Below are 24,797 nucleotides of genomic sequence, written 5' to 3' on the forward strand. Positions count from 1 at the left end.
TATATATGTTTGTGCTCTGTCCCAAACATGTCCACAAAGATGGTATAAGATGTATATATATGTATAAGTGGGTTCATGATTTTTGTATAATGTAATGTATAAATAATGAAAAATTTATATATTGGAAAAGTTTTGAAGCTTGGTTGTCCAACATCGAATCATTTAAGATTTAAGAAACTTGTGGTGGAGCAAACCTAGCTATACCCTACCTTTATATGAAGTCAATGCAAAACCAAAAGCAATAAAGAAAAAAAAAATCTCATGAATTTGTATTCTTACTACAACTTGAAAACAACCCTATTAATTGCCTTTTGTCTCTTATCATTAACAACTTTTATGCTCTTTTTTTTTAAAAAAAAAAAAAATAGAAAGCTAATGTTCTCTAGTTAGTGTTTTTTATGATCTGTGTGTTTTTTTTAAATATTTTATACTTTACGTGTTTATAATTAATAATCTAAATTTTAGTTAGTGGCCATTGAATTTTGACAACTACGTACATATTACAAAGTGTGGTAGGATTTGCATCAATAAGAGTAAATTAAAATAAAATGTTTGGTTTAAAGAATATTTATTTTTGAATTTATTATTTAAATATTACGAGACTTTGTGCATGACTATATTCGTGGTCCAATTATTTAATCACATTATCAATTAACTTAATTTTCTATTTTTAGATGTATAATTCATATTGTAGATAAATCAAATCAATAAAACGATATCTTTGTTTGAGACTTTATTGAATGTGACTTGATCTCAGGTAATCCCACGGCTCTAGAAAGAAATATTCCATATATTGTTGTTAAAACTAGTCATCATCATCATCATCATGCATGTTTAAGTAATTTAATTTCTGGCAAATAATAAAACAAAAAAGGAATGATGAAGTTGCAGAGGGCATTCAATGGTGTGTAGACCTAGACAGTGTATCCAAGTTGCAAAGAGGGCCTCTCCCTCTGCTACTTAATTTATAAATAGAGAAATGCTAAAGGGTACTAGTGGTGTCTAGCACCTTCTTACGTGTCATTATTGTTATTAGTCCAACTAAGTATCTAGTCTCATATAATTTAATATAATAACTTTTAGAGAGTATCATTAACCAATCGCAACGTGACATGTCGAGAAAGTGCTAGGCAACACTGGTGCCTAATATCAATCCTCTTATAAATATTATATATATTTTAAGAATTTATAAATATTTTTATTTATTTATTATTATTAGTAGGTGCTCTTCCTATATCCTATCAACTAGAGAGGTACTTGAGTAATGTAATTAATAATAGCAAAATAGATTAGATTTTTTTAGGTATGGAGGATGATTTTGATGGAGGAGAGCAGAGCAGAGACCATAGCTGCAGAAGTGATTAAATTTTAGCTTATTTATTTCAAGTGCTGTTGCTCAACGCTGCCATCATGAGAAATATTCTCACTAGCTACGGCTAGTTTTCAATCAAACATACACACACACAACACAAATGTCACATCCACGTGGTTTTAATAGGCAAATTTTAATTATACAATATTTTTTTTCTATTTTTCAACTTATATTTTTTTTTGAATAATTATCTTTTTTACCCCTTGTACTTATGACACTATACTATTATGCCCCTTAATCTATTCAGCTTGTTACAAATAGTCCTTGTATAATTTTATATGCATACATTTAGTCCTTCTGTTTATTTTGTTTAAAAATACAGTTTGTATTGATGATGTGGTATTATAACAAAGGATAGAGTAGTAATTTCATCTCTTTTTAGAGGGAAAATTGACTATGAAATGGCATAATAACTGACCATGAAAGATGATTAAAAAATAATTTCATAACCTTTTAAAAAAATTTAATAAAAGTAATTTTATTAAAATAATTCCAATCGTTTTTTAGCCGTTCAAATTAGAAAAAGGTGTAAAATTAGGATTCTACAGTATTTGAAGAGATGGATATCACTAGAAAGAACATGGGATTTTTGGAAAATTAAGGTAATGATATTCTATTTTTTGAGATGTTATTTTTCATTTTTTTTTCCTGTGATTGTAATTTTTATGACTTGTAATTTATTTTCCTAATGGTATATAATTTTTCAACTACTATCTATGTATAATCTCACATTATTAATTTAACAGTCAACTTTAGTCAATTTTAACAGAATTAGATAGAAGGATTATACTATTCCAACTGATATATTTTAGGGGGTATTTTTAACTACACTTATAAATTAAGGGGCATCATAGTATAGTGTCATAAGTACAGGGACTAAAAAAGCTAATTATTCTTTTTTTTTTTATCTTTCTTTAAAAATTTATATATTGGTCCCCCTTTAATCTTTATTATTATATTTTGGCATCACATATTTTCTCTTGCACTCAATTAGAAATAGAGTATTTGTACTTTTAATATAATTTCTTCCCAAATATAATCTTACATTTAAAAAAAACCTCTCTCTAACTCTCTCACCTGCGACGTTGAACCCTGACCCAAAACCCATACTATCGAACCCAAACCCAGAACATCAGTCACAAGCCCCGCTATCATCTTCTCTCTCTCTCTCTCTCTCTCTCTCTCTCTCTCTCTCTCTCTCTCTCTCTCTCTCTCTCTCTCTCTCTCTCTCTATATCTATATATATATATCCCGAAGCCTCAAAATACATGAGCTCAACCACTCTAAAACTCCCAAAATCTCCACTCATCACTGGAGTTCTCAATCCATTGCTTGTTTTCTATATTTTTTTCTTTTGATTTTTAGTTTTTTGCGATATCACTAAACACATCGCTAAATGTCGCTAAATCACACTCAAGTTTTCACGATGGTTAATGATGTTTAGCAATGTGCTTTGTATTTTTTAGTCTCATATCACAAATACACTGCTAAAATCATTGCAAAATATGCAAAACATCACTTAACTTCACTCCTAATCTCAAATTTAATTTATCATTGCAAATACCTTGCTAAATATCACAAATTATTGCAAAAATCTGGAAAACCAAAAAAAAAAAAACACAGAAAAGACAAAAAATTCAAAATTCAATTTTTGAGCAAAAAAATCAACAAAACACAAAAACCAATATATAGATCTGTTAAAAATAAACTATATATATAGTTTTAGAACCCCCCAAATAAAGAGCAAGAGAATGAGAGGGGCGTGGTAGTGAGTGTTTGAGATTTTATTACAATGGAAGAAAATCAAGACATTACAATTATATTGCAATATAATATACTACAAAGACCAACAAATAGATTAAATAAATGTTACAACACATAATATACAATATATATACACTATATATATTATATATAAGAAATGTATAGGAAGATATATATATATAAATGTATGTATACATTCACTCACAACCTTAAGTGTAGAATAGTGGGAATCACCATGACTTGAACAAGGTATTACACTGTTGTCCAAAAGCTTATTTTTTCTTATCTCTAAGCACTGGCCCGTTTGGTACGCAGGACTGGATTGGATTCGACAGGCTAATTTATCCAATTCAATGTTTGGGCATGTTAGAAGTTTGGATAACTAATCCAGCTAACCTCGTTTGTCTGGGATTATTTATCCCATCCAGTAGGGTGGGATAAATAATCCGATGTAGGTGAGATTTTTTTTTATCGTTTTTTTAATTTTAATTTTATTAATGTATTTTAAATTTAATAAGAATTTAAAGGAAATAATTATCACACATTTATTTATATATTTTTTTTTTATCAAAAATTTGTATTAATTATTTTATATTTTTTTATTTTTGAAATTCTTTTTAAAGGCGGATGTTGTGTTCTATTGGTAATAACCCAACTATTACCGGCTAAATTTGTTCCGCCGGTATTAACTCCGCCTCTATTGCTCACATTTGTTGTAGTGAAAATTGATGTTTATATTAAATTAGTGTTTAAGATAAACAATATTATATTATTCAAGTATTTTTATTTTACTATTTTAATTATTTATTAAATAAAAAATATGATAAAATATTTCATTATATATTTATGATATATACTTAATTATATAGGATATATTATTTTATTTTATTGTATAATTTATTTATTTTTATTTTTTTGCTGCGAATTATTCATTTTTATTTATTTATTATTATATATTTTTATTTTAATTTAAGTTTTTTTTTTTAAAAAAAAAGAAATAAATAAAATAGTCCAGTCTATTCTTAAACTAAACACATGATTACTTTTAGCATAATCCAATCTTGTCCAGTCCAGTCCAATCCTGCATACCAAATGGGGCCTAAAGGAACTCTCTAGGAAATAGTTTTGGGAATTATCAAACCTTAGAGTTTTCTAGTAATGTGCTTTTTTTGATAAAAAACTTCTCTTCAATATGCGCACCTTAGATCTCTTTATATAGTGTTTAGGATATCACCATTTGAAATTAAATTCATAAGTCATAACCTACATGGATGTTATGGACTCAGTAAAGAAATGTAACTCATGCACACCATAAGGTCCATAACTCTTATAGAGATGTAACTTATGCACACACCATAACTCCTATAGCATTAAAAATTTTAAATTAAGATGTGTAACACCTTTTACACTCTTAATGTTGGTGATAATGGTGAAAGTTACTCATAGTAACAAGTAATTTCCTCAAATATTATAAGAAGATGACAATTATCATATGTTACATATTAATTTGTTACACATATTTAATTTAGGGATGTACATTAATTTTCATAAGCCGCCCAACCCGAATAACCCGCCCAAACCAAACCAACAAAACCAATAAAAAATACAAACCGACATAACTCGACAAAATTCTAAACCGCCCAATCAGTTAATTGGGCGGGTTGAAAATTGACTCAAATCGCCCAATTAAACTGCCCAACCCGATTTAACCCGATTCTTACTTTTTTTTTTTTAATTTTATATATATTATATAATATATAAATATAATAATATATAATATATATTAAAAAAAAAGTATCAAATCCTAAAATTCTTTCTCAGTCTCTCAAAAAAAAATTTTCTCACATATATTGTGTATTTATGTGATTAATTTTTATTTTAGTTGAAACTATATAAAAAAAACCCTCTTAATTCAGTTTGGGCGGGTTAACCCAACCAAACCGCCCAAACCGTTGGTCGGGTTAAGATTTTTTTTTAAAAAAATTGGGCAGGTTGCATGTAGAATTTTACAAACTGATCTTTACGTTGGGTTAGAAAATATGTAGTATCAACCGACTAAACCGATCGATGTATGACTTATATATTATATTATTGATAAATAATATAACACTGAGTGGTGTGCTATGATGAGTTTGGGTGGTCTTTTGTGAGAGAGAATATAGAGAATGAGAGGAAGAGAGGAATAGGAGAGAGAATAGGGAAGTTGGAAACTTGAAATGAATAAAAAAACCTAATAACGTTAATGAAGAATGGATAATTCTACGGAGATAGAATGTAGTGTTAATGGTGCTAATAGGGCTTCAATTCGTGAATTTTATATTGTATTTTAGATTAATTGAATTTTGACAACATATAATTATATTAAACACGAACACAACATAATTAATAATGTGTCATATAATGTAAATATAAACATGACATGGTTATAAATAGCTACACTCGTGACATACAAACATGTCATATTTAGGTTATGTTAATGTTAGACAACACAATGTTTTTTTTATTTAATACCTATTTTACCCACATACATAAAAAATAATCAAATCGGTTTAATTTTTTCATTTTATCATGTATAAGCTATTATAGTTTCATTAATATTTTGCCTAATTTTATGTCAAATCGGTTTAATTTTTTCATTTTATCATGTATAAGCTATTATAGTTTCATTAATATTTATACTTTGTTTATTAATATGTATTTAATCGTGTCAAACGTATTAATTTTGAAATAGAGAAGAAAAATAAAAAAGTTATTGTATGATGTAATGGAAAAATTTGAGATAAAATAAAAAAGTAAAGTTTTAATGGTATATTTTAAATGATAGAGTAAAAAAGTTGATGTGAGTGCTCTAAAAATTTAAAAAAAAAGGTTAAAAGCAGATCTAATAGATGAGCTAAAATAGCTAAAAAATTTACCTTATGAATAGTGCTTAGCTAAATGTAGCTTAAAGTTATCTTAGTTTTAGTGCTTATCAATAATTTTTTTTATTATTTTAATAATGTATTTTATTTAATTCTAATTAGTGTAAAAATAAATAAATATTATGTAATATATAATATTTTATTATTTGTGTGTATTATAAATATATTATTTAAATGGTTTAGAGAAAATTATAAAAAAATCTAATGTATGGTACAATATAAATTTGTGAAGTAAAATAAAAAAAAAAGTAAAATTTTAGTGAAGTATTTAAAAAAATATATAATAAAGAAGCTATTGAGAAGCAAGATTTTCTGCATTTTGTTGAAAAAAGCATACTTTGTCTATAATTATTAGTTTTTGGTTAAGAAAGTAAAATAGATCAAAATTATTAAAATATAATTAAAAGAAAAATTTAAAATTTGTTTGTGAAAATTTGTAATAACACTTTTTGAAAAAATTTATTGCAGTAGATGATCCAAACTAGGTTAGTAAAGCTTTTTTAAAGTACTACACTAATCTACTGGGGATGAGAATGTCTAACATGAAGCCAGTGATTATAAAGCTGATGCAATAAGGTCTGTGACTAACAAAGGAAAAGCAAGGTTATTTAGAGAAGAATTTTACTACAGTAGATGTTAAAAAGGCCTTACTCAGCATTCCCGGAGGTAAAGTTCTTGGGCTAGATGGCTTTAGTAGTTATTTTCTTTAGATAATTGAGATCTTTTTGAGGAAGATGTGACCAGTGAAGTACTCTCCTTTTTACATTCAGGCAGGTTGTTGAAAAAGTTGAATTCTACATCCTTTACACTTATCCCTAAAGTGAAGTGCTGTGAAAGTGTTCGTGACTACATAATAATTGCTTGTTGTAATGTCATTTATAAAGTGGCATCGGAGATGCTTTTTATGAGAATGAGAATAGTGCTACCAGAATTAGTTACTTAGAACTAAAGTGGCTTCATACATACATAGCTTACAGCATAATTGTTTGTTAAGATTTGGTAAAATATTATGGAAAGAAAAGCACAAGGTCGAATTGTATGATTAAACTGGATCTAAGGAATGCTTATGACACTTTAGAGTGGTACTTTATTGAGAAAATGCTGGCTGCTATGAATTTTCCGCCAAAATTCATTAACTATTGATGGTATGCATTCGAACCCTTAAATTTAGCTTGTTTTATAATAGAGCAATGCATGGTTTTTTTGAAGCTAAGAGGGGGCTCAGGTAAAGAGATCCAGTGTCCCCTCTTATATTTGTTCTGTGCATGGAATATTTCTCCCAAATTTTAGCAAAAGTGGAAAGAAAAATAGATTTTAAATACCATGATAGGTGCTCAGTTATGGAACTTAATCATCTTTACTTTCCAGATGATGTTTTATTATTTTGTCATGGTGATTTTAAATTTATTTACTATCTTTTACAAGGTCTCAAGCTATTTTTAATGTCATCCGAATTATTTCTAAGTGAATTGAAATCAACCTTGTAATGTTGTGGTATGAAAGAGGAAGAAGTGCAAAGAGTTCTGGAAGCTTCGAGTTTTGCTAGAAGTGATCTTCTTTCCAAATACCTGAGAATTTCAATTTGTACAAGAAAATTGTCGGTCTTAGAATGTGAATCCATAGTAGAGAAGATGGTTCATAAAATTCATATTTAGGGTCTCGGAACCTTTCCTTTGCTGGCCGAATTACACTGATTAACTCAGTGCTCATAGCAATACATTCCTATTGGGCGTAAATTATAATTCTCCCTAAAGCTGTTATGAAAAAGATAAATACCATATTTAGGTTCTTTTCATGGAAAGGCTCGGTTGAAGCTAATAGCCCTGGTTATCTTGGGACCGTCTTTGCAAACAAAAAATAGAGAGAGGTCTTGGCTTGAGGAATGCAATGTTATGGAATGAAGCAGCTCTGGGGAAATATGTTTGGGCTATAGCTACAAAACAAGATAATTTGTGGGTGAAATGAGTGCATGTCGTATACTTAAAAACACTCAAATTGGTGGGACTATCAATCAACCATAGATGACAGTTGTACCTGGAGACAGGTTGTGAAGCTTAAAGAAACACATAAAAGAATCCCTCATTTGCAGCCTCTTGTGGTAAGTAATATAGTATCCACCAAGTGTATAAACTCTTTTGTGATGACCAAGGTAAAGTTATATAGCATAGAGAAGTTTGGAATATGTATAATATACCAAAACACAAGATTATTTTGTGGCTGGCTGTGTAAAATCAGCTTCAAACCAGAAGTTGTCTGCTAAAATTCCAGATTTGTCAAGATGGAACTTGTCTTTTATGTGGCACTGATTTAGAAACAATTGAGCACTTATTATTTGAATGCCCATTTAGAAACAGGTGCTTTCAAGATGTTAAATCTTAGTTGGGATGGTAAGGAACGGTCAACCCATTAGCAGCTTCTTTGAGGTGGATTTCTCGGGCAAAAATTTCCAAGTTTAAGAGGAAAGTTTTTGCTACTATAGCTGCTTTAGTGTATCAAATTTGGATCAATCGGAATAATTGTTATTGGAATGAATGCAAACAGTAAGGAGTTGTGTACAACAAGTAAAAAATGAATGTAAAATAGAGAATCCAAAGCTTACTAGTAACAAAGATTACATTGATTGATTCAATTCTTTACAAATGTATTAGTTATATGTACAAACTTTTTAAGGTGCTGATTAGTTTGTAAATATGGATGATTTTGTTTTTTGGCAATACAATTTACCTAATTCAGACCCATTTCTCTATGCAACGTTATTTACAAGGTCATATTCAAAATAGTTACAAATAGAATCAAACCTATCCTTCCTTCTATTATATGCCCTACTCAAGCTGTGTTTGTCCCGGGAAGGAATATTCAAGATAATAATGTAATCGTTCAAGAGATTATTTGTGACAGTCAGTAGTCCCGTGATCCGTAAGGGGAAATACCGGGTAAGCTGTGCAATCCCACATCGCCTAGGGAAGGTCAAGTGGGATGATTCTGAGACTGTGTAGGTATGGGACTACACAGTTGAAGAGGGCTTAAATGGATTGATTGGTACTACTTATGTCAACAAAGTGCATCTTGTTTTTCGGTAGCCCAACTCGAAAGAACTCCACAGTTAAGCGTGCTTGGCCTGGAGCAATTTCAAGGATGGGTGACCTCCTGGGAAGTTTTCCCAGGATGCGTGTGAGTGAGGACAAAGCACGCTGAAAACACTCGTGTTGGTCTGTAGGGTCAGTCATCAATCCATGAAGGAGCCAAAGTGACATACTCGTGTATAAGAGCTATTCATTCCGTGGGTGTAAGGACCCAATGGAGGCTTGAAGCGGGGACGTTACAAATGGTATCAGAGCCTTGACCCAGCCGAAAGTGTGGTCGACGAGGACGTCAGACCCCGTAAGGGGGGTGATTGTGACAGTCAGTAGTCCCGTGATCCGTAAGGGGAAATACCGGGTAAGCTGTGCAATCCCACATCGCCTAGGGAAGGTCAAGTGGGATGATTCTGAGACTGTGTAGGTATGGGACTACACAGTTGAAGAGGGCTTAAATGGATTGATTGGTACTACCTATGTCAACAAGGTGCATCTTGTTTTTCGGTAGCCCAACTCGAAAGAACTCCACAGTTAAGCGTGCTTGGCCTGGAGCAATTTCAAGGATTGGTGACCTCCTGGGAAGTTTTTTCAGGATGCGTGTGAGTGAGGACAAAGCACGCTGAAAACACTCGTGTTGGTCTGTAGGGTCAGTCATCAATCCATGAAGCAGCCAAAGTGACATACTCGTGTATAAGAGCCATTCATTTCGTGGGTGTAAGGACCCAATGGAGGCTTGAAGCGGGGACGTTACATTATTTATTCTTTCAACCGGAAGAAAGGCAGAGAGGGATACTTTGCAATTAAAATTGATCTTGTAAAAGCCTATGACAGGCTTAGTTGGAGGTTCATTGACCACGCTTTGGATTGCTTTGGATTTCCTCAAAGGATGCGCAGTTGGATTTCACAATGCATTTCCACCACCACTCTCAACATTTGCCTGAATGGGGGTCAAGTCGGAAAGATTATGCCATCGTGTGGCCTCCGACAGGGAGATCCTCTCTCCTCATACCTATTTATTTGTGTTGCAGAGGTGTTTTCAAGACTTTTGGAAGAGGCTCTGGGACACGGAAATATTCAAGGAATAAAACTAAGTAGGGGAGGTTCGACCCTTAGGGCTGCACATTTAGACCCGCAAACTCGAAAAACCCGACCACCCGCTGCCAAAAAAATTGACCACCTAAAAACCCATATAGTCGGGTCGGGTTCAACCCGAAAAAGACTATAAACGGGTTCGGGTTCGGGTCTGCTTAATTGATTTTTTTCTAGTCGGATTATAACCTGTAACCCGAAATATTAAGATGTTTTTTTTATTAAAAAATCAATACTTTAAATAATTAATTACTAATTTAATATCATAAAACTTTTAGTAAATACCTATTCGTATTCTTCTTCTGTAATAAATACTATTGGTATTAATTATGATAAAAGTCCTATAATGCCTATTCGTATTCTTTTTCTGTAGTAAATGTTATTTTAATCATTTTCAATTTCAAACAAAAGCTCTCAGCCTGCTGCCTATTCGTATTCACTATTCACTTCAGTGACAGACTCAACCACACCAGTTGAGTTGACTATTCGTATTCACTATTCACTATTTGTATTCACTTCAGTCACCCACACCAGTTGATTGGCTCGACTAGTCCAACTCACCCACACCAAAAAATATTAATTATAAAAGAAAGGTCAAAACAATGTTAAAAATAAAAAAAAATGGTAATTTTAAAAATAAAATGTCATTTCAACCCAGAAATTAAACATTCGGGTTCAGCCCAATAGGACCCGAACCCGACTATGCCAAACCCGAAGAGCCCGACCCGATACCCGACACATCCGAACACCCAAAAACTGGGTTCGGTTGTGCATTTCCAAGACCCGAACCCCGAAAACCCAAACCCAAAAATCCAAAAACCCAACCCGTGTGCAGCCCTACCGACCCTTACCCATCTTTTCTTTGCAGATGACCTTATCCTGGTTGGTAGGGCCAATTTAAATGAAGCTAATTGTTTTTGGAATTGTTTAGAGAGGTTTTGTTCTTAGTCTGGTCAGAAAGTGAATAAACTCAAAACGTCAATCTTTTTCTGTAAAAATACCCCTGATGGTATGAGGAGAGGTATTAAGGAAGCGATGGGTATTGATTCACTGGAAGGTGTTATAAATTACTTGGGTTTGCCTCTATTCAGATCAAGACAGAATGATGCTGATTTTAACTTCATTTTGGAAATCTCACCTCTAAATTGTAGGGTTAGAAGGCTAAGACTTTGTCCAAGGCAGGCCGAGCTACTCTTATAAAGTCTGTGGGTCTGTCGATGCCTATCTATGCCATGCAAACCACGAAACTCTCTAGTCGGATGGTCTCAAGGATAGATGGTTTAGTCAGGGATTTTTGGTGGGGCTTTGAAAAAGGGAACCAAGGTCTTCATCTCACAGCATGGGATAAGTTGTGCCTTCCCAAGTCTTTGGGTGGGTTAGGCTTTAGGAAAACAAAAGAAATGAATCTGGCTTTCCTAGCCAAGTGGGGGTGGAATTCGTTGAATTGTTCTCAGTCTTTATGCTGTAAAATGTTGGAAGCCAAGTATCTTAAAGGGAAGTATTTTCTCAGCTGTAGCTACAAAGACTCTGATTCCTGGTTCTGGAAAAATGTTGTGAAAACCAAAGCAATTCTTAGGAAAGGGGCTTGTAAAGTAGTGTCGAATGGAAGGGCGACCAGTATTTGGAGGGATCCCTGGATTCCTCATTATAAAGGTTTTATCCCGAAACCAAATGGCGGTGTTTTACCCAATGAAAACTGTGTGGCTGAACTCCTGCTTGATAATGGAGATTGGGACATCCTAAAGCTCAATGGCATCTTTGACAAGGAAACGGTGTCTGCAATCGTTAAAGGTGTTAAACCCTCAGGTTAAGGAGAAGATAGATGGGTGTGGACTTTAGAGAAAAATGGGCAATTCACGTGCAAATCGGCTTACCTGTCTCAAGCGTTTGAAAGAGCTCATCAATGTGAGGTTGCTCCGGTGCTCTGGAACAAGTTATGGAATAGTAATATTTTGGAGAGGCATAAGATTCTCTGGTGGTGCATCCTCTCTAACGCGCTCCCTGTTAGATCTGTGATTGGAAGAAGATTCCACATTGAGGACACCTGTTGTCCTTTCTGTGGATTAGGGGAGGAATCCATGGAACATCTTTTCTTGTTCTGTGATGTGGCGTTGCATTTATGGAGATCTTCACCATGGGGCATCTATCCTATCTGTAATTTCGGGATTTGAGTTTGGGACTGAGTCAAATTTATATGGAATCTCAATAATAGGGGGATCCGAGTAAAAGAAGTCTTTTTGTATGCTTCGATTGTTGTTGAAACTATCTGGAGGATGCGAAACGAGTTTATTCATAATAACACTTATCCAGATCTTTTGAAATGTATTAACCAGATTTGTACTTCTTATGCAGAGCTTCATGATGTTTTCTTGCCTTGCCCGACACCATCTTTGAGGGGGACCTGGAGGCCACCATCTCAGGATTGGATAGAAATGAATTGTGATGCCAAGGTGGGATTAGAAAGCATGTGCATAGCGGTGGTAGCAAGGAACCATCTGAGTAGAGTGGTTTGGATTCATACGGCTCGGTTGGACTTCTAGGATGTATTATGTGGAGAAGCAGCGGCCTGTTGTTTAGCTGTTTCGTTGGCTCTTGAGCTAAGTTATAAGTATATTTTGGTGGAGAGTGACTCGAGAATAGTTATCAATGCTCTTAATGGGACAGAGTCACATTGGGCGCTTGAGAACTATGTCTCCTTTTGTTCTAAGTCATCTCCCTCTTTTAATTGTTGTAATTTCGTGTATGCTAGTAGAATTTGTAATTTTGCGGCCCATAAGGTGGCTAATTGGGCTTTTATTCACAAGTTGTATGGCTCTATTCCGGCCTCCTCAGTTCCGGAGGACCTTTTATGTAATGACCGAGAGGTCTAAAACTGTTTATTTGATGGTATGAATACGCTTATTTTCAAAAAAAAAAAAAAAAAAAAAACATAAATAAAAAAGAACACATTTTGAGATTGTATCCATGAGCAAATGAGTTAACATAATGCAAACTAGCCAAATATTATAGTACAAAATAGTCAAATAAAATGGCACAGACTAGCTAAAAATTGTTATCATCTATTTAAAATGCATATCATCTATCTGAAAGACATACTTAAGTTAAGACCATTTTTAATAGTTACACTAATTTAGTATAGAATCTTCTACTTTTGGTGCAACAACTCGAATGATTCACACCAAATATTTCACTAGATAAATATATTTTACTTAAAAGATCTCGCATTTTATATTATTTGCAACAATAACCTCAAATAGCTAATTTATGATATAATTTTAACATGACTACATGTAAGAATATTTTAGTAAAATAAAATATTTATTAAATCAAATCAAAAGAAAATATTTATTAAATCAAGTCAACATTACATATCTAAGAAAAATATAAGTAAACTTACACATAGTGTTTATTAAATTATTATTTTACTTGATGTTTATTTTTATTTATGTTCATCGTTTTAATTTCATAACTTAGTGTGATTATTTAATATTAGTTTTTTGTTATTGTTATTTTGTATTTTCTAATATGTTAGTATTTTAAATTAATCATTAATTTAATAAATTTTAATTTGATGACTCAAATGTAAGATTAATTTTAAAATAAATTAAAATAAGGACTAAAATTTACCAAATTAGTGTAGACTCAAAATTGTACACTATTAATGATGTAAAATTTGGTGCACACTAATTTAGTGCATAATTTAATGTGTCAATGAAGTAAATTAATGTGAAAATTCTACACTAATTTAATGAAATGATACACCACTAGAGATACTCTAACCAACAAGAACACAAGAAAAATAATATTTGTTTTCTGATATTCCCATGAAATTTGTATAACCTAACTTGAGGGTTTTCATTTCATATATTATTATATTCCTAATCATCTCCACAGGAAAATTATACTTGTACCTAAATTTGTAAGAGTAAAACTAGTTTGATCGTTTATTTAAATGAAACAAAGATACTTAATATAGTAATGAGAAATGACATTGACATGTCTTAAAATTTCTCAGTATTATTAGAAGAAGAGGAACGTGTGTACTTACGACAAGTGGAATGAAGCATCTCTATAAAATAGTACTAGCTTTGTAACTCAAACTTCCACAATCTTGGACAACTCTTCACGTGTCCCAAATAGTGTTTGGAAGCATGTAATTTAATTTTGGCATTTTGTGTCTATTGGTTTTTGGCTAAGATATAGTTTGTAAAAGCCATATAATGAGACAAATAGTCAATAAATGCCTCAGCTCTGGCATCACTGGTTACTTACTTGTGAATGGTAACTCAGTCTAGTTAAACACCGGTTTAACTTCAAAAACAAAAATGGTAATAATATGAAACTCTCTTCAAGATTTGAAATTGTATAATTAAAAAGAAAAGTGAAGTAAAACAACCCCACTTCTTACAATATAGTAGTAGTAGTAGCAGTATTTAGCCAACCTTAATTAACCGTCTAAGATGAGATTTAGTCCTACAAATTACAAATCCAGATCAGTCATTAATAGTAGTTAAGAGGTCCTCCATTGCAGTTCAATTTGTATCTTTCCATTCTTGGAATCAATGAGATGGTACTTCTCATTAATTCTTCTGTTGCTAACCACATCAGCTAGTTTTATATCCACATACCCCAGAACTTCCTGTTTGAAAAAAAGAAAGAAAAGTATAGAAACTAATAAGAGGGCTTCACATTATCATAAAATACAGATAGAACAAATTGTATTTATTTACCTTGGGATGGAGCAAACCCATTCTTGAAGAAACACTAACAACTTCAACATGAAGCTTATCATTGGTAGGAGGTTCATCCAGTGGAAACTGAAACTCTTCATCCCATCTTGGATCCCGGTTCTTCTTCACATACTACATTATAATTATTATTATTATTATTATTGTTATAAAACATGAAACTCAGTTCAAAACAATACTTAGTTCCACATTTGAGCTTTCATAAATATATGACAAGTAACAAGTAACAACATACATACCTTAGTTTTTCTTTCCTCTCCTCTGAAAAGCAATCTGGCATATGGATTGGTGTGGTACTTTCCTTCAACATCTTCAGCTTCATGAACTATAATTACAAGTAAACCACCACCTGCAGGTGTTCCTTCAGGTGCCTTTTGTACATCATTTGAATCTTCAACATTATCAGGCATTTCATCTTCCTTGAAAGGTTTGTATGTCATCTCCAAAACAATCTGCCCACGAAACTTGTCGTTCTGAGCATCATCTTCGTTCATGTTTTTAAGTAGATCCAATGTGAGAACCTTAGACTCATCCGGCGTGAGGTCTTTCAATGGAACGGTATTCAAACCCATCTTATCATGCTTCCCAACCTTAGAATTAAAAACACAAAAAACATCACTTGAAAAACAACCAGTATTGCTAGCATTCCACATATCCAAACAATGCAAACAAGAAAAAACTCAAACAAATAATTTACCTGTTCCCAGTCATAAACCATTATCTCTAATGCTTGAGTTTGGGGGTCTTTGATAACCATGTTAAATTCCTCGTTCCATTCGGGACTCAAAGATTTGTGCTTCACCGTAGTTTTCTTTCCAGGAAGCACATCCTCAGTTAACTTAAGTTTAACATAAGGATCTGCTCCCCCCAAAAAGTCTTTCTTTTTAAGTTTCAAGGCTCTCACAACTTTTACATTCAGAATTCCAACAGGTCTCCTTGCAGCTCTGCCAAAATTAAGCAATGCCATCAAATTATAGGAATAGGTCTAAGGTATGGATGAAATTTTATGATTTAATCAGGGGGTGAAAAAGAAAAAAAAAATCTAACTTCGTTGGATCCATAATTTGCACTTCTAGAGCTTTGGGCCATAGATACATTTTTGCAACTTGATCTTTAATCATCTCCTGAGAAAAACCAAAAAAATAATAGAAGAAAACAGTGTCAAAAAGCAAAATGAAGCACCTCCGAATAATAAACTAAGCACAAAGCAATGAAAAAGAGAAGTAAAAAACTGCAAGGAATATTCATTTAGTTATTATATTAGGAGAAATATGTATTCTCAGATAATTATGTTTGTCTATATTAGATGGATGCATGTTCAACTAAGTCTAAGCCTCTACCTGGACAAACCCATAGAGGCCAGGAATGGACATAGCATCTGCACCAAGTACTTTTAATCCAAAGTCAACATGTGGCTGCAAAAAACATTGGAAACAATATTGAATGAAGGATTCCAAGAGAAATAAGAAGACAAGACAGGAAAAAGAGTGGCATTCTATTAAAAAAAAGTGCCATCAAATTGTAGAACTTGATAAGAAAATTTACCAAGAAGAAACAGCACCATTCTTATAACTCTACCAAGTAAACAAATGCCCTTTTGCCCCAAAATTACCTTAACAGAGGACCGGAGATTTTTGACAGACATGACACGATTACACGATTCAAAAATGACACACAATTTATAGGTTTGGGTTAAATGTTTAATAATTGTGTCGTGTTTGAGTTTATGTTTTCAACATGTTAAATTAATCGTATTGTATTTGTTGTTTACCTTAATAGTATTGTGTCATAATTGTGTTGCCATGATAACACATAAGCTTCTTAAAGTTTTACATACTTATGTTTAATCGTGTCAATTTAACATATTAATCGTATCATAATTGTGTTATCGTGTGACATGCTAAGATAATTGCATCGTATTCAAGTTTAATATTTGGACACGTTCAATAATTGTGTTATGTTAGTGTTTACTTTCATCATGTTGTGTCATAATCATGTCAATACGACACAATAATACGAATCGCCAATTCTACCTTAACATTAGCAGTAAAGATATATAGATCCGTACCTTCTCCATAAGGGAAACAAGTATTTTCGCAAAACAAGGAAATTGTGGAACCAAAGGCTTCAGGGTAACACGTGGAAGAGCAAATACTTGCAGATCAACAACCTAGAGCATTGAGAAGAATCGGTAATTCAGTACTCTAAAATGTTGAATCCAGAGCTACATATGGTTGATCATAGTTAATAAGAGAATTTTTTTCAATTCCAAACAAATACCTGAACTGTGGCTCTCAAACCAAATGCTTTAACAGCAACCATGATGTTAGGATTTCCAGCCCATCTTAATGCTGGTTCCATTATCAACTCCTTTTCATCAGTTACATACACTTTCATTCCTGATATATAAGGAGACCAAGAATGAGCAGTGCCACAATCAGCAATATAAAATTAAAAACACTGGAAAGTACAGAAATCTTATTGTGTAAGTGTAACTGTGTCTACCAAAAAACACCACAAACAACAAAAGATATATAATGAACCAGCAGGGCCCAAAATAGGCTCCAAAGTATGCCACATACAGCTCCACTTGACTCTAGCTTAAGTAGTTAGGTGTGTACCTTAGCAGGTAATTTCAAAGAAATTGGTTAACTACAAATTGAAGAAAGCATCATTACTCATATATGGAAGAAATCTTTTAAATGCTGTTTTTGACAACATTTAGTTTGAAACACCAAGTGTAAACTCCATCTATTAGTATGTTGCTATCAGAACTTTGATAAATAAATGCAAATGAACCAAGAACCAATGGAGGTCTGATACAACCACTTGGGTAGAACTACTTCCAAAAGCTAGTCTAAGAGAGGAGGGTGGTGCCCAAGTAGTTATATACCACTAGCCAATCCCATTCTCATACTTGGTCTACATGGGATCCTAACAATACACCCTCTTTTGGAGCCAACATTCACGGCAGTCCACTCTACGGTGGCCTAATTTGGGCCTAATCCACAGGTTGCCCCTTTTGTGACGTCAATCCTACTTGAGAGTGCATGGTTCTTATACCACTTGATACAACCATAACTATTTGGGCACCTTCCTTCTCGAGGCTAACTTTTGGGAGTGAGTTCCACCCAAGTGGTTGTATCAAGGTCACCCATTATCTATTCACAACTCAGCTAATGAACTTCTAGTGATAAACTATCTTTTGGTTCATTGGTGTCTATGAGTCAGTGCTAGAAGTGTGGAATCTAACCTTGAAATGTAGGTGGTAGGGAGCCCAAGGTAAGTGCCTCGAATTCAACAGAATCAATTTTGTATTTTGGAATCTGTTCTTCAATAATGGGCTTGGCTATAGTCTGTGCGGTTTTGCAGATGGCCTGAAACACATAATATAGGGAGAAAACAACAAAAAGAATAAAAGGTCTATCAATACTCCAAAACAACAATGAAACCTATACTTCATATACCTTGTCCAGATAAGGCCACATGATTTCAATAAACCTGTTCAGCCAGTCAACCTTCACATAAACAAGCAAATTAGAACCTTAACATATGAGAGTGGGAACTTAAGCATTTTCGTATATCATCAAACATACTCGATCATAATCAGGCATTTTGACCCAAAGTGGTATCAATGAAAGTAACCCTTGAAAAGTTTTGGAATCTTGCTCCCCCAGAGGCTGAATAACAGGATCCTGGACACATATATAACAATAAACATAAGCAAAAATCTAACAAACCTACAACCAATAGTAGACAGCATAAGTTCTACGAATTTGTAAAATTTGATCAAGTAAATGATATTAAGGGGAAGAGACAATAGTAAACCATGAAGTGAACTTTATGTTAAGCTATAATAGAACCTATGAATTCAATTTGATTAATCAATAGTACCATCCAAAATGACCGTAAAAAATAGCAAGAAATGGACAAATATCCTAAAGGGTCTTCTTGAACAAGCTTAATAAACACTCTTAGCTTCTTGTTTCCATTATTGACACTGCCACTGCGACACATCACCAAATTCGAAAAGTATTCTAGTACAAGTACATAAATGGCCTAATTGAAACAAACTAAAAAAGAAACTATGAACTCAAGATGATAACCTAAAGTACCAACCAAATGACTGTAAATACAAGCAATGGACAAACAACCTAAAGGGTCTTCTTCTTCAACAAGCTTAACAAACATAAGCAACTATTCTAGTACGAGCATATATACAACTGCATAATCCAGAAAATTACGTTCATTAATAAACACACACACACACACACACACACAAACACACAAGTGGAGAACAGAATACTAAAAAAAAAAAGTGTGACAACAAACCTTGACATCAGTTGGCTGAAAGTATATGAACAAGTAGTAGCCGATCACAAGCCCAATTGAAGTTCCCACTCCAAAACCAAAAATGCCCATTATAGCACTCAAAATACCCATCTCAGATCTTCAGTCTTTTCAAAGGGAAAAAAAGCACAGAAGAAAAATATATCAAACCAGTTGTAAGAAAACCCAGAAAACTCACAATCAACGAAACAAATAAGAGGAGAGAAAACCCACAAATATTTGTGTATAAAGTTTTAATCTTTCCCTTAGCAGAAGGATAAAAGTTGCATTAAATGAAGCAATTAAAATCTTGGTGGCCAAGGATTTTGTGATGAACGAGAAAAGAGAAACGATCACAGAACAGAACAGAACAACGGATGCGAAAGGAAAGTTTAGAATGTTTTGTGGGATTAGTAAGTGTCGGTAACGCTTAGTTGGCACATTTTCATTGGTCCAATGCTTTTTGAAATATTATTATTTTATTACAATTAGAGAGGGAAGGGATATTAGAAGAGAACGACCAATATAAAATTTTCTGCTATATTTATTTTATTTGTTTATTTTCCGTGGATGTAAGATATTGGGATAATAATAATATTAATAGTTGAATTAAAAACGTGTATAGGAAAACAACAAATAGTTGCAATTTTGGCTTTTAGGTGTTTCGGCAAAAAAACATTTATTTATTTAACGTTATTGACTTTTATTATAAAAATTAAAACATAACATAAGAAAAGGCATAATCATATAGTTTTATTTTTATTTTAATTTAAAAGAAAAATGAACAAACATGTATACTTTAAAAGGGACACAACATCAGTTTACTTTGAAATTAATTGAAATTTGAGGTTAGGTTGAAATTTTGGGGTTATAAATTCTAAGATTATTGCACACAATGTACCATTGTTGTATTGTTTGTATGTGTCAAATAAAAGTCAATCAAAATTCAAATTAACCCTTTTGGTCAATCTTTTTTGAGTTGTTGATGAAGAGAGTACATTGCTTTAACAAGGATCAATATTGGTGCCAATTACCAGAAATATAATAGTCGGGGAACAAAAATGGAAAATTATCTAAACCCCCTTTTGATTGGCTTAAAAGGCTAAACAAAATTAATTAGTTAGATTCTACAATGAAATCATACATAGTGCTCTTCTAGATTGGGCCCACTACTGATGGGTAGGCCCAAACCCATAATGAATTCAATTGAATTCCTTCGCTTAGGTAGGACACAAATAAGAGAAAGATGTTTAAGCACATCACATGTGAGAGAGAATCAATTCAATGGGAAAAAGGAGACTAAAATATCAAGCAAAGGATAGGATGCTTTATCCCTGTGGTGATATTGAATGGAAATGTCAACATCAAGTGTTAGGTTGTGTTTGATTGAAGAAAACACACAAAAATAAAATCTAGGGTTTGAAACCATTTTCTAACATCTATTTATTATTCCAAAAACCATTTAAGCCAACAATTTCAATAGAAGTGCTTATATTAATGTTTGTCATTAAGCAGGGTTACATTTGACTATGCATACTTAAATTAAGTGTATGGTTTTATTATATGCCTCCCTCTTAAATATCAAAAGAAATATGCTATATTCTTTTTTAGTACTAATTTTACTCCTCAAATAATAAAACTAAACCCCAATTACTACCTCCCCTCTCATTCCTGTCACTCTCTCTCTACAAAGTCACACACAACTTGCGAGATTCTGCATTGCCGGAGCACCATTTGCCGGAGTCCATCAATTTTGCTTGACAACCAAGTGTCTAGGAGCAACCTAAGCTCCCTGCCAACATAATCTTTTGAAAAAAACAATGGGTATGTAATTTATTTAGTAATTTTATTGGATTAAGTTATATTTAATTGTATTTAGGTTGAAATGAATAGATCTACACATATTATTCTTTTATTTTGATTGTCTTATTCCTAAAACTCGAGCTTGCGAAATTCTACATTTTTTGGGTTTTTTTTTCGAGTTTTAGCGATAATTTGTGATATATAGCGACATTAGAGTATGTTGAAGGTTAGGGATGACTTTTCACGATATTTTGCGATATGTAGCGATTAAATTCACGACATGGGCCAATTTATGCTCACCGTGTACGATTTTTCGATGTCTGTCGACATTGTTTACAACATCTGGAGATAGTTTAGAGTTATATGTTGGTTAAGTTGGGGGGAATTTTGTCGACATGTTGCGATGTTATGCAACTTGCTTGTCAACAGGATTTATAATTTGTTGCGACATAACTTGCAATATTTCTCGACATATTTTTCATTAACTAATTTTTTTTCCTTCTCTTTCTTTTGTAGATTCAATTGCATTTGTAGTTGTACTGTATAATGGGGCTTGGACAGTTGAACGTTTCAACTGAATATTCAATAACCCAAAGAGTAAGATGTTATTGTTTGAAGTTGACACTACTTTATAAAAGATGCATGAAATTTTGTATGAAGAGTTGGATATAAACATTCTTGTGTATGAACTAAAAGTAGAGGTGTGTTACATGTACATGAAAGACAATAAGATACAGTTGAAGGTTTTAGTGAAAGATAGTCAAGTAAAATTGTTCTTAAGAATGAAGGCAAAAGTGAGTGTGGAGAACTTGTTGCCACTGTTTGTGACTAAGGTTAAGAGGCATGTAATTTTAGGACCTACTCTGCCAACTATCCCTCCACGAAGTATTGTTGGTACTTTTGTCCCAGAAGCAGATTCAGAGGTAGATTTGAATGAGCAAGCCCCTACTAATATAGATGAGGACATGGCTGACAATACATTTGATGAGTTTGATGCTCCCTTTTATAATAATGATCCTGTGGTAGATTTAAACAAGGATGGTGATGTGAAGTTACAAGTTGATGAAGTTGTAGAGGTACCTACTTTGAGATTAAAACTACCTCTAAGGAACTACAAAGTGTTTGAATGTTTACACAACTTGTATATATGCTTCGAAATATGGAACAACATAGATTGGAAAAGATGAAGTTGTATCATTGCACAACTCATTTAAGTTCATAAAGTGCAATCAACTTTTAGTCTGAACTAATTTACACTAAAGAAAATGTAAAATCCCCAAAAGATTTCAAATATATCATTCACCAAGGAACTAACATCACCCTTAAGAGAATAGAAATGTATGTCAATCAAATATTAGAAACAGAAACCCCAAAATGCAATGACAGAAAATGATAAATTCTAAACAAAATGATTAACAGAAGAAACCAAATATAACCCAAAACCAACAACCAATGAATTCAAAGAACTAATAAATAAGTATAATCAATTCAACAGTATATAATTACTTCTTCTACACAAAATCAAGACTCTTACCCATTTCATAAATGTGATTCTTTCTTTTCTTTTTCTTAAATGTTTCGAATTACCGTGATGATACATTATTATTCATTGATCAAATCATCAAAACAATTCATAATCAAGCAAGCTCTAAATCATATTCTTCTGGGAAGCCATTTCTACCTACAATCAAACTTCAGAGAATGATAAAGAAGAATTCCATTTTCGCTATTATGTAACTACCTAAGCTCAGTATAATAAGAATGGAGAGGGTTTACACTGAAGAAGATGTAAAATCCCTTAATATTGTGGTACATCCATCATCCTCAAGAGGGTAGAAATGTATGAACTAACAAAGTAAATTCTTGAAAATCTATATCAATCAGATACTAAACAAATGGTTAACAGAAGAAACCAAATACAACCCAAAACCAACAGCCAATGAATTCAAAGAACTCATAACTAAGTATAATCAACTCAACAGTATATGATTACTTCTTCTACACAAAATCAAGACTCTTACCCATTTCATAAATGTGCTTTTCTCTTTTCTGTTTCTTAATCGAACTTCTCTTAAATGTTTTGAATTACCATGATGATACATTATTCATTGATCAAATCAGCAAAACAATTCATAACCAAGCAAGCTCTAAATCATATTCTTCAGGGAAATCATTTCTACCTAAAATCAAACTCCATTTTCGCTATTAAGTAACTAAGCTCAGTATATAATAAGAATGTAAAGGGTTTAAGGGTTTTTACTATGAATAATATATGATTGTTGAAGAAATTAATTAATGGAGAGGAAGAGATTGCGGCAACACACCGGGAATTTTGAGGATAGACCAGATGAGCTCGACGGCGACGGCGACGGCGACGGCGACCAAAACAGGCGGCGCGAGGAGAGCACGGCGAATGAGGCGAGTTGAGTTTGGTGGTGAGGTTTAAATAGTAATGACTGATCCAAACATGGGATTGGAATTACTTATCCTTATTCTTATTGTTAATTATTATGTGCCAAACATGGGATTGGAATTACTTATCCTTATTCTTATTCTTATGTGCCAAACAGGAGACTAGAGCTAATGACAAAAGTCTAAATGGTAGACTAGACTAGAGTTGTGGGTTGTATTTGGCTAATTTTTTTTTGTATAAGTTTTCTATATAAATTATTTGATTTTTATAAAAAATGTAAAAAATGATAATATTTAATTAATGAATAAAAAAGAATTTTAAAAAATAAAAATAAAGCTAAAGAAAATCAAACTTATTTTGAAAAAATCTCTTCCCTTTTGAATGAGATAATCACCCAAGTCTTTCTTTATAATTTTACGGGACCTAAAAAAAATTAAAATTATTAGAATTTTATCTAAAATGGTACAAAATAAATAGTACGTTTTACTCAATTATCGATAATATTCTTTTTAAAAAAATATATTTGAAAATAATTTCTAATACGAATGGTTGTTTAAAATGTAATTGTCATAAAACTTCTAATCGAGTTATTATTATGTTTTATTTTGATAAAAAATCAGGCTAGGTATTATTTTGTTCTATTTTTTAATACACATGATTCAATTTGTCATTTAACAACACAAATAGTCTAATCGATAATTTTTACAAAACACAAAGTTTAAAATAATATTTACCCTTATTTAAAAGATATGTGATATATTTTTAGAAATTACTAAAAAAATGTGTATAATTAAAAGCAGTGACGGACCCAGGAATTTTACTTTGTGGGGCCTAATTTATCATAAAAAAATATTTATAGCTACATTATAATCACTTTTACTAAATTTATCTAATTTTGTGGGGGCTTTTCTACTATTTTGGCCTATAATTATTAAATAAAAAAATTTACATTTAATTTTTTAAAAGACAATATTTTTGTTCGTGGGGGCTATAGCCCCCACATCAATCTTAATGGGTCCGTCCCTGATTAAAAGAGAGAAAAAACTTTGTGAGCTCTTGTGCTGGGTGGACTTAGCCTATCTTAATCCAAGGCTAGCTATACAACCACCTTGTACCTTTAAGTTGATCAGAGGAGCGATGGAGCTCGTGGTGGGGTCTAACTTTCTATGTTGGATTTTGGCTATAATGTACGGTGTGAAGAGATGGAGTTTGAGCAGAGTTCTTGCTGATGTTAAAGGCTTGGGTGGTGGATTGGTCTGAATTAATATGGGTCTCTGAAAA

At 32.6% G+C, this 24,797-nt stretch overlaps 2 protein-coding genes across 3 annotated transcripts; one reads left to right on the top strand and one right to left on the bottom strand.

Annotated features, from left to right (window-relative positions):
- Positions 1-14,555: 14,555 nt before the first annotated feature.
- LOC115698548 (synaptotagmin-2) lies at positions 14,556-23,615 on the bottom strand. 2 transcript variants are annotated; one of them, XM_061106806.1, is made up of 13 exons: positions 23,428-23,615; positions 19,304-19,428; positions 18,568-18,666; positions 18,439-18,489; positions 18,225-18,348; positions 17,252-17,370; positions 17,040-17,141; positions 16,312-16,386; positions 16,019-16,095; positions 15,669-15,915; positions 15,211-15,561; positions 14,954-15,085; positions 14,556-14,862 (listed from the first exon to the last, which is right to left on the bottom strand). In XM_061106806.1, exons 2-13 carry the CDS (start codon positions 19,412-19,414, stop codon positions 14,734-14,736), a joined length of 1,617 nt encoding a protein of 538 aa, XP_060962789.1. In that variant the 5' UTR covers positions 19,415-19,428; positions 23,428-23,615; the 3' UTR covers positions 14,556-14,733. The 2 variants fall into 2 exon arrangements, with proteins under 2 accessions (XP_060962789.1, XP_030481494.2); XM_030625634.2 differs by lacking the exon at positions 23,428-23,615 and adding an exon at positions 19,535-19,867.
- On the top strand, positions 20,552-22,419 carry LOC133032678 (uncharacterized). Its single transcript, XM_061106807.1, has 2 exons — positions 20,552-21,124; positions 21,620-22,419. The coding sequence occupies exon 2, from the start codon at positions 21,742-21,744 to the stop codon at positions 22,288-22,290; it is 549 nt and encodes a 182-aa protein (XP_060962790.1). The 5' UTR covers positions 20,552-21,124; positions 21,620-21,741; the 3' UTR covers positions 22,291-22,419.
- Positions 23,616-24,797: the final 1,182 nt, after the last annotated feature.

Source organism: Cannabis sativa, chromosome X (genome assembly GCF_029168945.1).
Source record: "Cannabis sativa cultivar Pink pepper isolate KNU-18-1 chromosome X, ASM2916894v1, whole genome shotgun sequence".
NCBI lineage: Eukaryota > Viridiplantae > Streptophyta > Magnoliopsida > Rosales > Cannabaceae > Cannabis > Cannabis sativa.

Bases quoted from the DNA above. Each gene is read 5' to 3' on its own strand.
- LOC115698548 (XM_061106806.1), bottom strand. From the start codon at position 19,414: ATGGGTATTTTGAGTGCTATAATGGGCATTTTTGGTTTTGGAGTGGGA. The intron at 17,142-17,251 runs GTATTTGTTTGG...TCAATGCTCTAG, and splicing joins GTTTGAGAGCCACAGTTCAG to GTTGTTGATCTGCAAGTATT. The intron at 15,086-15,210 runs GTATGTATGTTG...ATTATAATGTAG, and splicing joins GAGAGGAAAGAAAAACTAAG to TATGTGAAGAAGAACCGGGA.
- LOC133032678 (XM_061106807.1), top strand. From the start codon at position 21,742: ATGCATGAAATTTTGTATGAAGAGTTGGATATAAACATTCTTGTGTAT.